This window comes from Papilio machaon, chromosome 25, assembly GCF_912999745.1.
Source record: "Papilio machaon chromosome 25, ilPapMach1.1, whole genome shotgun sequence".
In the NCBI taxonomy this organism is placed as follows: Eukaryota; Metazoa; Arthropoda; class Insecta; order Lepidoptera; family Papilionidae; genus Papilio; species Papilio machaon.
The window spans coordinates 5,398,482-5,415,803 of NC_060010.1; the positions used below are offsets into that span (position 1 = coordinate 5,398,482).

The 17,322-nt window shown below is 33.6% G+C and overlaps 2 protein-coding genes across 2 annotated transcripts; both read left to right on the forward strand.

Moving 5' to 3' along the window:
• Positions 1-1,869: 1,869 nt before the first annotated feature.
• Positions 1,870-7,498, forward strand: LOC106721710 (serine protease gd). Its single transcript, XM_045684248.1, has 7 exons — positions 1,870-2,260; positions 4,038-4,211; positions 4,536-4,767; positions 5,231-5,340; positions 5,869-6,039; positions 6,775-6,931; positions 7,224-7,498. The coding sequence occupies exons 1-7, from the start codon at positions 2,021-2,023 to the stop codon at positions 7,448-7,450; spliced, it is 1,311 nt and encodes a 436-aa protein (XP_045540204.1). The 5' UTR covers positions 1,870-2,020; the 3' UTR covers positions 7,451-7,498.
• Positions 7,499-12,927: 5,429 nt separating this feature from the next.
• Positions 12,928-17,015, forward strand: LOC106721726 (chymotrypsin-like elastase family member 2A). Its single transcript, XM_014516767.2, has 7 exons — positions 12,928-13,239; positions 13,624-13,797; positions 14,236-14,467; positions 15,043-15,152; positions 15,237-15,407; positions 15,685-15,841; positions 16,761-17,015. The coding sequence occupies exons 1-7, from the start codon at positions 12,979-12,981 to the stop codon at positions 16,979-16,981; spliced, it is 1,326 nt and encodes a 441-aa protein (XP_014372253.2). The 5' UTR covers positions 12,928-12,978; the 3' UTR covers positions 16,982-17,015.
• Positions 17,016-17,322: the final 307 nt, after the last annotated feature.

Genomic DNA, 17,322 nt, shown 5'->3' on the forward strand with positions numbered 1-17,322 from the left:
GAAATAAAAAAGATAACAATAAATTGGTATTTCGTACATGGGAACAATTAAATAAATAGCCAGAGACATGTCCACAGATAAAATAGACTTTATTAAAACAGACAGTGTATTCCGAATGTGTCTTAAAATTACAGCCGCTTTTTTCCTCTGTGGTAAAACAAAGGTTCTTTTTATGTGTGGAAAAAGACAAAGGTAAAAACCACATTTTTGAAACAAAGCAAAGGTGAGCGGGTATGGTATCATTTCATTTAACTTCTTTGTACGTTTACTTGTTTGTTTTGATATAAATGGAATTTTTATTTTTGCTATTTAACTAGAGAACAGATTAACTACCTAACTCAAGTTTTTTTTTTTTTTTATATATAGGAGAATGGGGCAAACGAACGGCGGGAACACCAAAGTGATCATCGACGCCCATGGACATCCGCAACACTAGAAGAATTGCAGATGCGTTGCCGGCCTTTAAGAAAGATATATGCTCGCTTCTTGAAGGACCCTAAGTCGTACTGGTTTGAAAATACCGCCGAGGACAGACCAATTCACAACGCGGCCGTGCGCGACAAAAAATTTCGCGAGAACCGCACTGTTGTGGAATACCAGCCATCCAGATGGTATAGTACCTGGCGGTCTGTCGGGTAGTTCGATGACGAAATTCAGCGATCTTTAAGTATCTCAATGTGGATTTATTGAGAGAAATTTACTCCACAGAACTGATCAAGTCATTATGAGACATACGTAAAAAGATTATATTTCCTAACAATAGACCGATAAGGCTATCTGTCCCGGTGGACGTAAGTCGAACTTAATTAAGACAGCTAACTATATTATTTTGTTACTAGCTACTAATTTGTCAATATCAAAAAAGTGTAACAAGATCCATTTGTTAATAGCTGTGTTGTATTTTTTATGGCATTTTTTGTGCTATAATAGGTTTTATGTTTTCTGATAGAAGTTACCGCTATAGTAGCGCCTCTCTCACCGGCCCAGTTATCCCTGTTATACTATAACGCTACCGTCAACGCCAAAATGGCGAAAATCATTTAGGCACAAAATACCACGGCTTATAGCCTGTCCGGTATGGGCTATTGCAGGAATATGAGGTCAATGGCATTACAATGGCTTAGTGCATGCGTTTATTTCGTTGCAGCGGTAATTTCACATTTGGTTTTTATTCAAATGCGCTAAAAGTATTCTTATTATTGACTTGAGCGAAATTCGGGACAAAGATATTCTTGTTTTCCAAATATCTTGGAGACTCTTAACTTTGTGCGAATCGCTGCGCAGAAAACAATTTAATATATAACGGGGCATAGCGGTATACGGGGGGAGGGCATTGCGGAGCTCGCTGATAACCTTGAGCCACCAAGATATTTGAAAAGAGTTATAATCAATTAAGTTTAAAAAAAATACTTGTAACTTTATACAAACATCATACGTGATTTTTTTTTAAAAGCGCATTATAAATGACTGCTATATATTTAAACAATGTAAATTGTTCTATAAACAAATTGTAATAAGATTCATTTTGTTTTGTACGTTTATGGAATTAAATTTACAACACGTTTTCCTCGTCAACGTTACGTTATGTTGCAGTTAGTTTTTAATTATTTTTGTTAGTCATTTTGAAAAAAAACTTCAAAAAATCATATACATATTCGAATAATATTGAAACTGTGTTTTGTCTACGTTTCGTTATTTTATGTCATCACAATATTTTTTGTTAAATCTGTTATATTTTGTTTATATGCATTAGGAAATTGCACATTAATGGAAATATTTGAAAATGTCTGAGTTATTTTATAAAAAGCAACATAACAGTGTCTTCGTACACAAGAATTTTGTGTCATTCATTCTTTTAACTCAGTTCGCTCAAGTTTTGTTATACAAAGACATTTTTAATTGGTAATTTAGTTTTCAAAAACAAGTTATTCTACTCTTAAACTTATCCTTATTGGGAATGTAGTCAATTGTGATAAAGTATCAAGAAGATTACAAGTGTAGTATATTTATTAAGGTTAATATGAAGAGTGTTATATTTCTCTTTGTTATTAAAGAGATTGCTTGTCAGGGTAATTGGAAGTTTGTTGGGAATCCTTTGATTCATGCATATCCATGTAAAAATGTTAAAGATATTATCATATCATTTGAGCCCGGTTTACCTGAGGGCAAGAATAATGTATACAGTGTATTAATTGATAAATATATACCAGCGTTTTCGGAAATTGACATACAAACTGATTCGGATGCTATTTTAAAACTGGTAAGTTATTTGTTTATAGATTTTAATAATGTAGAATTGTTTACTTGTTATCTTTGTTCAGAAATTAATACATATTACTAATATTATAAATGCGAATGTTTAGATGGATGTATGTTTGTTTGAAGATATCTCCGGAACGGCTCTACGGATCTTGATGAAATTTGGCACATATGTAGAACATAGTCTGGAAGAACTCATAGGCTACTTATTACGCTTTTTTTTAATTCCGCACGGACGGAGTCGCGGGCGATATTAAGTTATTCTATTATTAGGGCATTCATATATATTATTATTAGGTATTAGGGCTAGTATTAAATTGCTCAAAAAGCCATAATATTACATAGTTAGTGCCGATTCTATCGTTGCCATGCCTTTAGGGGAGGGGATTAACAGGGTTACGTGAGACTGTGTAATTCACAGATCGTGGCGCCACTTTCTGTCCAAAACGACGGTCGCCCAACCGCGCCTTATCGCAGGTAATAGATAAAAAGCAGTTCCTCTGGTGTTGCCATGTTCACGCGCGTCGGTGACGTCGTTTTATTAACGGACCAACTCCCTCTTTGCACCTAATCAAATAAAAAATAATCTCTTGTTCTCATTCTCCTCGAAAGAAATAAGATAATATGTTTGGAACTGAAATGCCAAAGAATTGAACATCTAACGTTCAGTTTCTTGAACATGAACATCAAGAAACAAAATTCATTCAAACTCTCGTTAACTTTTCCAACAATGTTAATCAATCACTAAGGTGTAAGTAATTCCTCTAAATGTTCGAAGTTATCTCAACTTTCGAGGTCAAAGAACTATAATTATTGATACCAAACGCTACAACGTATAAAGTGAATGCATATTATTCCTTTTAAGACTAACTAAATACCGTAATAAAGTTGCAGTTCCACTGTAGAAACATTTAAATGATAATTATTATCATCATTTCTTTTAAAACTAATTGTCGCCCGCGACTCCGTACGCGCTCAGTTAAAAAAAAAACTTAATAAGTAGCTTATGTGTTCTTCGACATGATGATCTACATCTATGCCAAATTTCATTAAAATCCGTTGAGCCGTTCTGGAGATACCTTCAAACAAACATCCATCTAAACATTCGCATTTATAATATTAGTAAAATTTGAATGATTAATAATAACAATAATATATAATCAACTAAATTACCTTATTTACATTTTCATATACTCGTAGAATGGGGAAAATCAAAAGGTTAATCAATACATGCTTACAAAAACATAGCTGATTTTCATACGTTGGTACAATATGTGAAGTACATAATCTATTAAAACATATTATGTAAAAATGCCTTGACAGAGTTTACTTGTTTGAAAAACTTGTGTAATATATTATCGTCCCTTTTATTCTCTTTCAAAAACTGAGATAACAATATGTTTGAATACGATTGTTTTGCGGTTAAATTCCTCTTTTAAATAAGGTATACTTAGATTAGTGGCTATACGATTTCGTGGTCTATATTTTTCTTTCTGCTCGGTTCCTATGTATTATAGCGTGATGTTTAACAACCTATACGCTATAATACAGGAACCTATGGACTTGCAAGTACAAAAACAGTTTTTCAAATCCATTTTTTAATCACTGACATAAGCGTGTACAAACAAACAATGTCAGTATTTACAAAGCGCCATCGCATTTCATTTAGTTTTACAGTTCACAGTTTTACGATTTTTTTTTATTATTTTAAACTTCCGTAGTCAATTGTTTACTTTTTGTACATTATTTATTGATCTTGTAATACATTTTATTTTCAGGCAGACAAAGATAAAGGCAGACTAAGTGTCTATGGCCCAGATAGTTTTAACATAAGAATAACGAATATGACTAACACGATTTCGTTCGCAGTAAAAGGTCCACCGTCAGGCGGACTTCCATATTTTCAAAGTATAAAATTAAACTCAGTGGAATTGTGCGCCAATCCAAAAAAGGTGAGTTCAGTAATATTTAAATTTATACTTTTGAATAATCATACAAAAATGTAAATCATTCTCTATTTGGTAAAGACGTTTTTTAAATAAAAACTTACATATCTTCTTTAAATAGCATGAGATCATTTTGATAAAAAAAGTATTAAAGGCTTCAACCAAAATTGCATTGAAATTCAAATTTTCTTTTTTAACATTTCGTCAAAAGCCATTCAAGTTCTAATTCAAAAGGTATAATGTAAAATTCCAAAATAGTTCACCTTTCACCAAAAATAAAGTAAAGACAATAAGAAAAAAAAATACATTTTTAATGCTCTTATTTTGTAGGGTTATTTGAAAAAGTTCGTCAAAAGTTCAGGTGATGATAATACTGTAACTGAACTAGTCGGTGGCGGTACTTGTGGCAGAAGGAAGGTTTTACACACAGAACTAATTGTCGAAGGAGAGGCCACCAAGGCTGGGGACTGGCCGTGGCATGTCGCCATATATAGACTTTATAAAAGAGAAATCAAATACATCTGTGGTGGAACTTTATTGTCCAAGAACTTTGTATTGACTGGTAAGAATAAATCACAAAATTAAAAAAAAAACCATCTCATTCATCATCACAGCCGATCACCACGATGATCAACCGTAAACCACGATCTCACAAAAGACAGGCGTACGTAGAATATTCTTATGATTATACGGGGTCCTAGAAATCTAGTCTTACTATCAAGCACCGGCAATACTATCTCATTAGTAGATCGGCGATAAATTACAATTCTACGAAATAACAAACTAGCCATCGCCTGCGACTTCTTCCAGGTGTAATTAATGGAAGAACTGATTTAGTCACCCTAACGCTACTCCAGACCAAAATAAATCTCTGTTCCAAATTTCATTCAAATCCGTTCAGTGAGTCTGGAATTACAAAGCCACAAACACCTTTAGAAACTGCAATCTTTGCTCCGTAACTGTGAGATTTTAATGTGAAAATTGAAATTCTTGCAGGAGATATTGATAATTGTATAATGTTTTAGCTGCACATTGCGCTTCAGTTAGAGGCGAGACAGTTATAGCGGAGACTTTGAATGTAGTTCTGGGTAAACATAACCTCGTCGGAGGTGATGTCGCCGTACAAGAGAAAGAAGTAAGTTTATTTTGAACTACCGGTCCACCGTCGTTCGTTACACCCGCATATAAGCTACCTTTAACTGAAAGTCCCGTCAAAATCGGTTTAGCTTTTTCAGAGATTTAGTACAATTTTGATATTTAGCAATCTACAACTAGGTATGGATTTCGTGGAATTTTTTTATGATTCAAAATCATTTCAAATACTATATATCATTAGCGTTAAAGTGACTTTTTTTTAGATTTTGACAGGTTCTTTTTAAGGACTATACATGCTCGCAAAAATAAAACACCTTAAATGTGCATCCCCGTTCTTGTTAAATTTATCCAAAGCCGAAACACTCGTCAACAACATATTTTCATCCCTCTTAATCTTCTTGGAAGAATCGAGATAACGATGTTTTGTGCAGGCTTATATGTTCTATCAGGTGTAATGTTACTATCAATTTCTTTCTTATACCTTTTTGTTTCTTTTCTAATATATTTTCATTCTTTAAATTTTCAGACTCCCCTTATACAGTAATGCTTAATCTTTTTCCTTTTACAGGTTTTTAGTGTAATCTTACACGAAAATTTCAAATATCGAATTACTTTGGACAACGACATTGCACTTCTGAAGTTAAGGACTGAAGTTACATTTACTGACTACGTTCAACCTGCTTGCTTGTGGTCTGAGGAATCACATAATAGATATCCTATCAAAGAAATTTTTGGCACGGTAAGTTTTATCTTTAGATTATTAGACAATAGCTACTTTTCTTAAGCGTTTTACTTTCTCAAAGACCATCAACGCATTTGCAGTTCCTTTAGTATTGCGGATGTCCGTGGGCGTCGATGGGCGTCGATGATCACCTCGGTAAAGTCGGCTACACACCTCTAATTTTAACAGCACTGTGTTTTACTGAACAGACGGATTGTTCAGTTTAACCGTACGTGTGTACGCAAAATTTGAACTGCGTCTATGAAGCATCTTAGATCGTTTTCTAATAAGTGTCGAATAGCATATACCATAAACTAAACGTTTGCAGAACCAAATTATATTGATAAATTCAATAATGATTATAACTAATCCTTAGTGAAATGTTTGTTTCTCAAAATCACTAAGCAAAAGGAAACATTGCTACCATTGTTAATATTATAAATATGAATATTTGAATGGATGGATGTATGGATGTTTGTTACCTATGGTGGTTACAATCCAGGATAGCAAGTAGGTTTATGCAGGTTTTTAAGGTGTTAGGTGGCAGCTATTTATATAGTAAAAAAAAACAAAAATATGGGACCCATCTGCAAGCACTTCCTTTCGATTAAAATAATTTTTATCAAAACCGAACCACCAGGGGCGGAGCATCGCGGTAACACACATAGAAAAAAAATACAGTCGAATTAATAACCTCCTTCTTTTTGAAGTCGGCTAAAATGTTTTTCTCATTATGTTCATGTCTTCGTGTAGGTGGTAGGATGGGGATTCGACCAGTCAAATGAACTCTCATCACAACTCCGTCAAGCTTCAATGCCAATAATACAAGAACAGAAGTGCATTAAGAGCAACCCACTGTTCTACTCAAAGGTTTTGAACGATAACAAATTCTGCGCAGGCTGGGGAAACGGTAAGAATTTCCACAATAGAAATACTTTTTTTTAAGTCTTCCTTTTACTTAATACTTTTTTTTACCGCTGCCCATAGATTCTGACTGTCAACTTGACTTCGGACTTGTTTTTTTTTTTAAATTAATTATTGACATAATCTAGCAGTGAAGGAAAAAAGCAATACATCCTGCACATATCTGCCAAGAAAAAGATGTTTAAAGTCAATCCGTCATGAGCTAGCGTGGTTGACTATGGGTGGTAGTCACTTAAGAATACTCGAGCCCTTTGTTGAGCTGACTGTATTATTTTTAGGTACATCTGCTTGTAATGGAGACAGTGGCGGTGGTTTCTTTGTCTTCACTCCTGATATACGTCACGACAACGGGTCTAATTCACCTGGCGCCTGGTTCCTTAAGGGTATTGTTTCTCTGACAGTGTCCAAGAGAGATGCAAGGATATGCGATCCAACACAATATGTAGTCTTCACAGATGTATCAAAGTATAAACAATGGATTGAGAAATATGTGCAACAGTTTTAGTATAGAAGATTTTAACTAGTATAGCTATTATTAGTTATGTTTTTTTACATTTCATATTGAGATTTATGAACATACGTTTCGTACATTCCGTTATTTCGTTTCGTTTCGTACATTTCGTTACGTACATTTTTCATTTGAAATTATGCAATTTAATTAATTAAATTGTTAACTAAAATAAAGCTATAACTATGACCAATTGAGAAATAGTCAACGATTTGTTGACACACCAAGTGACATCATAAAATAACGAAGTTCATACAACGCGTTGGTGACATAAGAAAAAGTACCATTTACTTACTTTAGCATAAAACAAAACATCTTTTAGATATTTTTTATTGAAATAACTCTACAATTCTGTTCACTTTAGTTAGCGTTGCCAGGCGTCCGGATAAAGCCGGACATAGGTAGGCTTTTTGATTGCGTGTCCGGCCAAAATAAACGGTTTTCCGGCTTTTTACATTTCCCAAACGAGAGTGTACCTATTAGTGTACCTGAGACAAAATTCTAAATAACACAGGGTGTCCGACCTTTCTACCCAAATGTCCGGCCAAACTGACTGGTCTGTCCTGCTAGTAGTTTTGACGACCTGGCAACCCTGACTTCAGTCGAATCTGAATGAATCTAAAAACAACAAAAATTAAAAAAAAAGGTAGAGATAGAAAAAAAAATTAAAAAGACTGTAAATGGAATAAATAAACGTGTTTGATTTTTAATCATATTTGTTTAGGAGGAAAATCATTAAATCTTGTATCTAAAGAGGTTCAAAGTAGTAACTTAAAAGTGGTGTAGAAATCAAAATTTGCTGTTTTCACTTGTATTCATAACTAGCTTTCGTCCGCGACTCCGTCAGAGCGGAATTAAAACTAGTAGCCTATGTATTCTTCCAGACTATGTTCTATATCCAAGCAAAGTTTCATCCAGATCCACTAAACCGTTCTAGAGATACCTTCTAACAAACATCCATTAAATCATTCGCATTTATAATATTAGTAAGAAGCAAGATTAAGATAAATAAAGAGATTGCTTTTAAAATGTTTACAAGAAAAATCATTGAAATGCTTTTGTTAAAAAAAACATGTCTTCAAATATACCTATTATTATATTTATCCTTGAAAGAGGAAAATTGTATGCTCAATATAAGATAAGGTTTTTAAAAAGCAAATAAAAAAATATATTGCTATTCTATTTGAGATGTTATTAATACTAGCTGTCGCCTGCGACTCCATCCGCGCGCAGTTAAAAAAACTTAATAAGGGTATGAAAAATAGATGTTGGCCGATTCTCAGACCTACTCAATATGCTCACAAAATTTCATGAGAATCGGTCAAGCCGTTTCGGAGGAGTACGGGAACGAAAACTGTGACACGAGACTTTTATATATTTGAGATTATATTAATATTAATTTATATAAAAACAAATACATGTTTCGATAAATATTTTTTATATCTAATTAAAGAAATATAAAATAACATTTTTTGATTTATACAAATGTTATTGACATGTTAAAATATTTTAAGGAAAGATCCTGGTCGTTGACCTTTTAAAATTTAGCATTCGTTTTTTAATACAACATATTTTATTTAAAAAAAAAATACTTTAATTATTAATGTTCTTTATTGCAATTCATAAACCAGTTAATAATATTGATAATATTGTCTGGTGTCAATACTATTAGGTTGATTACAGCTACCGAGTAGAGTAACAATAATATTAATAACTAGCTTTTAACCGCGACTCCGTCCGCGCGGAATAAAAAAAAATAGAAAACGGGGTAAAAATTATCCTATGTCCGTTTCCTGGTTCTAAGATACCTGCCCACCAATTTTCAGTCAAATCGATTCAGCCGTTCTTGAGTTATAAATAGTGTAACTAACACGACTTTCTTTTATATATATAGATATTGTAATGTTTATTTAATTCAGACTACAATGATCCATATATAACTAGGGTTAGTAAAGGTAACGAGACAGTAAAATATTACTGGGATTAAACAGTGCTGTGGCCGGATGAGTGTTTATACATATTTTTAAAATTGCGACGAGACAGTCAGTGAGTACATTGCTAAGAAGCGGGGGCTGGGTACGGATACTATTCTATTTACTAGGCTGAAGATAAGACTGTATCTATGCTAGGCCGAGCACTTGGCTACTTGTTTAAAAATAAAGAGATCTCCACCGAGAGTACTGTCTCGCCACTCTTCTCGGTATAAGATATAGAATCTTTTAGATGAAGTCTGATAGTAGCACCAATGAGAGCTCTTGACTTGCAATCTGCAGGTCCTGGGTTCGAATTCCGTCATGTACCAATGTGTTTTTCGATTTTCGATTTATATAATGTACATTTAATAGACGTTCTTACGGTGAAGGAAAACATCGTGATGCTGCACATATCTGAGAAGAAATTCAATTATATCTGTAAAGTCAACCAACCCGTACTAAGTCAGCGTGGTTGACTATGCCCTAGTCGCCCCTAACTTCTGGTAAGCTCCGAGTCCCTCATTTGGGACGTATAGTGAGCTATTGATGAGTAGCACCAATAGTAGAGCAATTAGTAAGAATAAGGTAAGCTAGCATACTATAAGAAGAATCTAATTTGAAAAGGATCCCATGTGAAGTGGTACACCGGTAGAGGTAGGCATGAAGAGATGCCAGATTGCAGTATAGGTGTCATGATCTAGGGAGTGACGTTTGAGATGATGGAAGACTTACGTTACTGGGAAGGACAACAATGTTTAAAACATATTATTATCTCTGTTTTGTCAAATACAATGATGACATGTTTTATTTAGAGATTTTGTTCTCAGAAACCAACAGTTAAAAATGTTTACCTCTTTGTTGGTTTGTTTTAATAACTTTATATTTATCTATGGGTTCTTAAAATTAAATATGTTAATTAATAATCAATATTCCTATAATGAAAGTGGATTTTTTAAACGAACATCATAAGGTAAGTATTTATTATTAATTATAAACTGGATTCGCATCAACTGGCCAGTAGTACAATAAACACATTCCTGTTTACAATCTGGTTTAAACATGTTATTTATAAGGAAAAATGAATTCTTATTTAGCTTCAAAATTTTTATACTAGCTGTCGCCCGCGACTCTGTCCGCGCGGAATTAAAAAAAACTTAATAAGTAGCCTGTGAAGAACTGTGACTGTGCCTGTGAGCCTAGAACATAGTCTGGAAGAACCAGACTATGTTCTACATTTGTGTCATATTTCATTAAGATCTTTTGAGCTGTTGTAGAGATACATTCATACAAACATCCATCCATCCATTTAAACATTCGCATTTATAATATTAGTAAGATTTTAAGATGGCAAACGATCAAGCGATCATTTGAAGTCCTCATCATAGTGAAGCTACCATTGCCCATAGACATCCGCGATTTCAAATGCATTACCTACCTTTAATCAACAGAGGTAGAAACACACAGAAACATTTCCCCTTCCCATCTACTCCTTATAAAAAGGGCGAAAATCAAGGCACGAAATACCACGGCACGTAGCTTGTGTATAACGTACAGCATTTTTAAACTACAATTTATCTTTACATAAAAATTGCTATTCTTGTTTTTCAGGAGCATTTTTTTATAGGAGAAGGGGGCAAACGAGCAACCGAAAGTTATTTGATCCGACGCCCATGGACATCCGCAACGCTAGAGGAATCGCAGATGCGTTGCCGGCCTTTAAGGAAGTTATACGCTCTTTTCTTACTGTTTGGAACTAAGTCGTAACTGTTTGGAAATACCGCCGAGGACAGAGTATTCCACAACGCGGCTGTGCGAGGTAGAAAGTTTCGTGAAAACCTCGTCGTTGTGGAATGCCACCCATCAAGATGGTAACGATGAAATTTGGCGCTCTGTCAATTTGTATTTATGAGAAATTCAAAAGATTATCTACGGCATTAAACATATAAATAAAGCTTTGAATCGAGTTAAAAAAAATTGTAGATTTAAGGTGATTTACGAAAGTAATGTATTCTATATACATAATACACAATAATGTATTCTGTATAATACTAAGATAACCTCCATAAATGTATTAGGAAAAACAAAATGCATGCAACTGGTTTTATGCGTCATCGACACATCTGTCATGTCGCAGGCAATGTAAAAATTAGCAACAAGGAAAATGCACCAAAACTTAATAATTTACATTTTTACTATAAGTCCTCAATCTTATTTTTACTGATTTGAAATTTCTAATTTTGACAAAAGATAACATGTAAAACAACTTATACCTCAAGATGGAACATTCAGAGCACAGAAGTGAGGCGTGTTAGAAGGCTTTCGAATGCCTTTTTGTGGTAAATTTCCCCAGTGTTGTTATTTACATTACAACATTTACATAACAACCTCTTTTCTCATGTTTATATTATATTTCTTGACATTTTTAAAACACTTATTAATAACTAGCTTTTACCCGCAACTCCGTCCGCGCGGAATAAAAAAAAATGCACACAAGATAAAAAAGTTCCTATGTCCGTCTCCTAGTTCTAAGCTACCTCCCCATCAATTTTCAGCTAAATCAGTTCGACCGATCTTGAGTTTTAAATAGTGTAACTAACACGACTTTCTTTTATATACCTTTATAGATTTTACAACAACAGTAAAACAGAATATTTTGTTTGATAAGTAATTTTTAAATTTTAATTTGTTTTAGATAAATATATGTACTTATAAAAGAATAATAATAAACATTTTAACAAATGTTTTATTTCATTTAAAATTTTTCTTTCGCTACATTTTCCTGTATTTTCCAATTGCATTGGTAATCTTTTGCGTCAAGCACACTTTTGACATTTCGAAATTGGTCTTACATTTATATGTCAAACTTGAACTTGAACTTGAAAAAATCCGTCTATATATAGTTTACGATGTAAAAATATCAAAAATTAAAACATAAACGAAAAAAATAGAGCATTACTTGGTTGACGATAATTGATGTTTCTAAAGAAAAAAATGGTTATTGTGAGAAAACTATAAAGGAAATATATTTGCTATCGCAGACTTTTATTTAGCACATTTAAAGAGCTACAATTCTTCGATACATAATTTTTATGTAGGTCCTAGTTTAGCCTACTACGTAAGCGCTGGAAGCAAAAATGTCTCTAATTTTCGCAACACATTTTGAAGCTAAATTCAAAATCTACTAATCTTCTAGTTATTTAAAAAAAAAAATGGGACCCATCTGCAAGCACTTCCTTTCTATTAAAATAATTTTTATCAAAATTGGACCACCAGTGGCGGAGTTTCGAGGTAACACACATAAAAAAATACAGTCGAATTGATAACCTCCTTCTTTTTGAATTTGGCAAAAAAATACCAAAATAGTAAAGCTAAATAAATTTTTACTTTCTTATTGATCACAGAAATTGTTTTGACATTTTTAATACTGAACGAGTCATCACTTTGTTAGCTACAGATGATTTTGTACTAGATTTGCGAGTTATCATCAATAGTACTGGAGATCTCGTAGACATAACCGCGTGAAACGAATCAAAAGATTCCAATTTCAAAATAATGAAAATACTTATTATGAAAACTGTATTATTCTATTTTTCGACTTTATTAATTAGTGTACATACTCAGGATGGGTGGGCGTTTGTCGGTAATCCGCTTTTACACGCATACCCGTGTAATAATGAGACGGATATAACCGTGTCATTTGAACCGGGTAGACCTCCGGGTGAAGAGAACCAATACAATGTATTCATTAGAAAAAGTGTACCAAGATATACCAAAATTAAATTGAAATTCGACACAGAAGCTGTTGTCACACTTGTAAGTATACTATATTTATTTTTACACGAGCTTTCGCCCGTGACTAGCATACGTGTTCTTTCAGATTCAAATGCATATTTTCGTAATCAGCCACGTAAACACATCATGTGTACGAAATGTGTTTTTTTTTCGATATTACACACACACACTTCAGTTTTATTAATATTTAGATATAGTGAATTAACACTGCACTCAGTGTGAAATGGTATTTCGTATTAGAAATATTCATTATAGTAGTGACCAGTTGAGGACATACGAGAGGTAGTTTTATTTCGTAACTTTCATTTTCTAAAAAAATTAGCCGTCAAACTATTTTTTCGTAGAAGAAAATCATAGTTAACATTGTGTTCAAATAACTAAAATTATTTTTTCTTTATTTTCCAGTATGACTCGGCGAAAGCTAGAATATCTGTTCACAATGATAACGTATTTATTATTAATTTCTTCGATAATGCAGAATCAGTTGGATTCATAGTGAAAGGTCCAGTAACAGGAACTGTACCGTACTTTGAGAGCTTAAATATTAACACAGTTGAATATTGTAAATCGCCAAATAAGGTAAGAGATCAATAGAAATCACAATTTTAGTAGACTACTAGTAACAGCAAGAACTTCTTTCAAACTTTTATATTCAACACTGAAGTCTGCAGCAGCATTAGTTGATGCAAGAATGACCCGGAGAAATAACATGTCCAAACAGGAGATATGCGTCAAGTAGAAGTTATTTTGCGTATTGTCTAATGAGTGTGTTCTGGAGGTCAATTTTAATCATTTTCCTTCTTCTCTTCCCTCCCTATTGTAGTAAGGATAGAATAAGACAGGAATCTGTTTGGGATCAGGGAAATACATCATCAAAAACCTGTATATAATTTTCTCGGTTTTTTAAAGGTAGACACGCATCAGATACCTTCTAAGTTATTGGAGTATAAAGTAGTCACTTTCGATGCTACTTTAGTTTGCGAACTTGCATTATAAAAACTTCAATTACTATTTTAGGGTTACTTAGATAATCTAATTCTGGGTACAAAACTATCCGCAGAAAGTCACTTGAAAGTACCCGATGGATCGTGTGGTCGTAGAAAAGTTGAACATACAGAACTGATTGTAAATGGAGCGGATACGAAGCCAGGAGACTGGCCGTGGCATGCTGCGTTATACAGAATTAAAAGAAACATTATAAAATACATATGCGGTGGAACTCTTTTGTCAAAAACCTTCGTGCTAACAGGTAAAAGTAAGAAGTTCCTACAATTTGGCCGAATACTGAAACAAATCTTAATGTAAGCTCCGCTAACAAACTGACAGACGTCAAAATTTCAATGGAATTTTGGAGTTTATGCATGGCCTTATCATTTAATATGCTGTTACATATTTAACTGTCATTTCAGTATTCGGCCGTTACTCTTTTATTCACTTTAAAGAACAACTCAAATTATTTTGTTTTCCTCTTTTACCAGTGACACTTCTGCAGTGAATCTTTCAATTCTTTTGTCATCTTTTACGCAATCCATTCTTTTTTTCATACTCAAATTTCTAATAACTCTTTAGTGCCAATAGACTAATGGTTAAGAATAGAAATCAGAGTTCGTAGTCTTGAGTTCAAACCTGACAAAGTGACGCTTATCAAAGCAATCGTTTTATTCAAGTGTAAAACATCTTTAAATATTATGTGAGCAAAAAAATGATATATCAACTTTTACAAACAAAACACAACAGCAATTTGAAAACTTGTTTTTCAAGTATTTTGATGTATCAAATATTTTAAAATAAAAACACATTCAACAACGTATTTTTTTATTTCAGCTGCGCATTGCACAACTGTTAGAGGTCAACCGGTCGTACCGGAGACTCTAAACGTTGTTCTAGGAAAATATAATATCGCCGGTGGAGACTTGGAAGCTCAGGAGAAAACGGTAACTTTGCCTAAACTTATCTTCGACATTTGATCTTAATCTTTGAAAATAATCTTCAATATTAATGATTCACAATATTCCCAGGTCCAAGAAATAATAGTTCACGATAATTTCGTTGCTAAACAATTGGACAATGACATAGCTTTATTAAAGCTAAACTCTGAAGTATTATATGGTGACTATGTACAACCAGCTTGTCTATGGTTCCCCACAGCAGTTGACAAGCTCCCCAATAGAGAAAAAATCGTAGGGACAGTAAGTACATATTAAATTTGAACTCTAGCATTCGTCTGACTGTCAGTTTCTTTTCGGCAGTCATACGGTCTCTTGGTATGTCATAATGAAGTGACAAGTTAAAGAGGTATAAATAACTTTATTAGACAGAAATAAGATCGTACGTAAATAATATTTCTTTTTCTGTACATCCCTTTCCCCACCTAGTCAGAGAAGGATCACAATTTTTTTTTTGATCTCCTAGAATTTTATAATCTACCAACTCAGATTTTGTTCATAGAAACTTTTTAATTTGCAGGTGATAGGATGGGGATTCGATCAAAATAATGCACTATCAAGTCAACTGCGACAAGCGACGATGCCTCAAATATCTGAATCTGATTGTATCAAGAAAAATCCACTTTTCTATTCGAGACTTTTGAATAATAAAAAGTTCTGCGCCGGTCTTAATAATGGTAAGTAAAAACTTTTGAGCGTCGGTGGCTCAGGGGTTAAGCACTTGACTTGCAATATGCAGGTGCTGTTGGAATCTCGCCATGTACCAATGTGTTTTTCGATTTAAATATGTACATTTATTCGACGTTCTTAGGATGGAGGAAAACATCGTGATGCAACATGCACATATCTGAGAAGAAATTCAAAGATATGTGTAAAGTCAACCAACCCGCACTGGGCCAGCGTGGTTTACCATGGCCTAGTCACTCCTAACTTGGGGTAGGTTCCGAGCCCCTCAGTGATGATGAAAACATTTTTGTACCTAGAAATATGTCAAAAACGCGTGTTACGGATATAATTATTTGCATTGTCTTTGTGCCTTGGATCGTTATTGGGAGCGATAACATTTCGATGACCTAAGAAAATTATATGCAATAGATAAACGTTTATACTCTCAACTAAGTACTTGTACCATATTTTAAACTGCATTATTGCGACTGTATACAGAGATACTAATAATAATAACTGTTATAAACTATGATTTACTATGTCAAAGGTTTGAATAACAAAGATAAATATCAAGTTTTCCTCCAGTAACTTTAATTTATTATAATCTTTCAGCCCTTAACTCAATTTATTTGATCTCAATGCATCAGGTCATTGTTCCCCAGACTGATCATATCACTATTTTCTTGTGCGAATTTCCTTCTCGCCCAACTTTCGACTACCCGAATACATAGATGTTAGGTCCATTGTAACTTTAACGACTGATGAAAATAGTTATTAGTTACTAACCTTTAGGTTCATTTAACGAATTCGTACGAATAACGCTGAGAAAAGGTATTGGAATGCATACGTTTGTCTCGCTCTGGAACGACTGCTGGACGTTGTTGGTACGTATCTGGATTATGTATTTTAACAAGTAGTCTTATTTTTCAGGAACATCAGCATGTAATGGCGACAGCGGAGGTGGTTTCCACGTGTTTGTACCCGACGAGACTGGCAATGATTTTGCCAACGCTACCGGTGCCTGGTATGTCTATGGCATTGTGTCTTTAAGCGTCTCCAGAAGAGATATTCCCGTGTGTGATCCCAACCAATACGTAGTGTTCACCAAGATCGTGGAATATAGAGGTTGGATTCAAAAATATGTCAAATAAATTAATTAATTGTCAGTTAAATTGCAATTTTGAAAAATATGATAAATAAATGAATATAAAATATAATCTATATTACTCCAAAAAATATTGTTAATTAAACACTTGGTTTAACCCTTTGACAGCAGATTGATATTATTGACGTCAAGATGGAGAAATATTTCACCATAAATATATATCTCCACAATGCTTTCGGTATAAGTACTTCAATGTTTTTATTTTGCAGTTGTAAGATGTACAATGCGTAATTGTTAAAACGAAATCGCTCTAAGTTTTATACACATTTCAATGTTTTAACAGAAACCAAACTGGTTTACAAGATTATTAAACATTTTTTTCCTGTT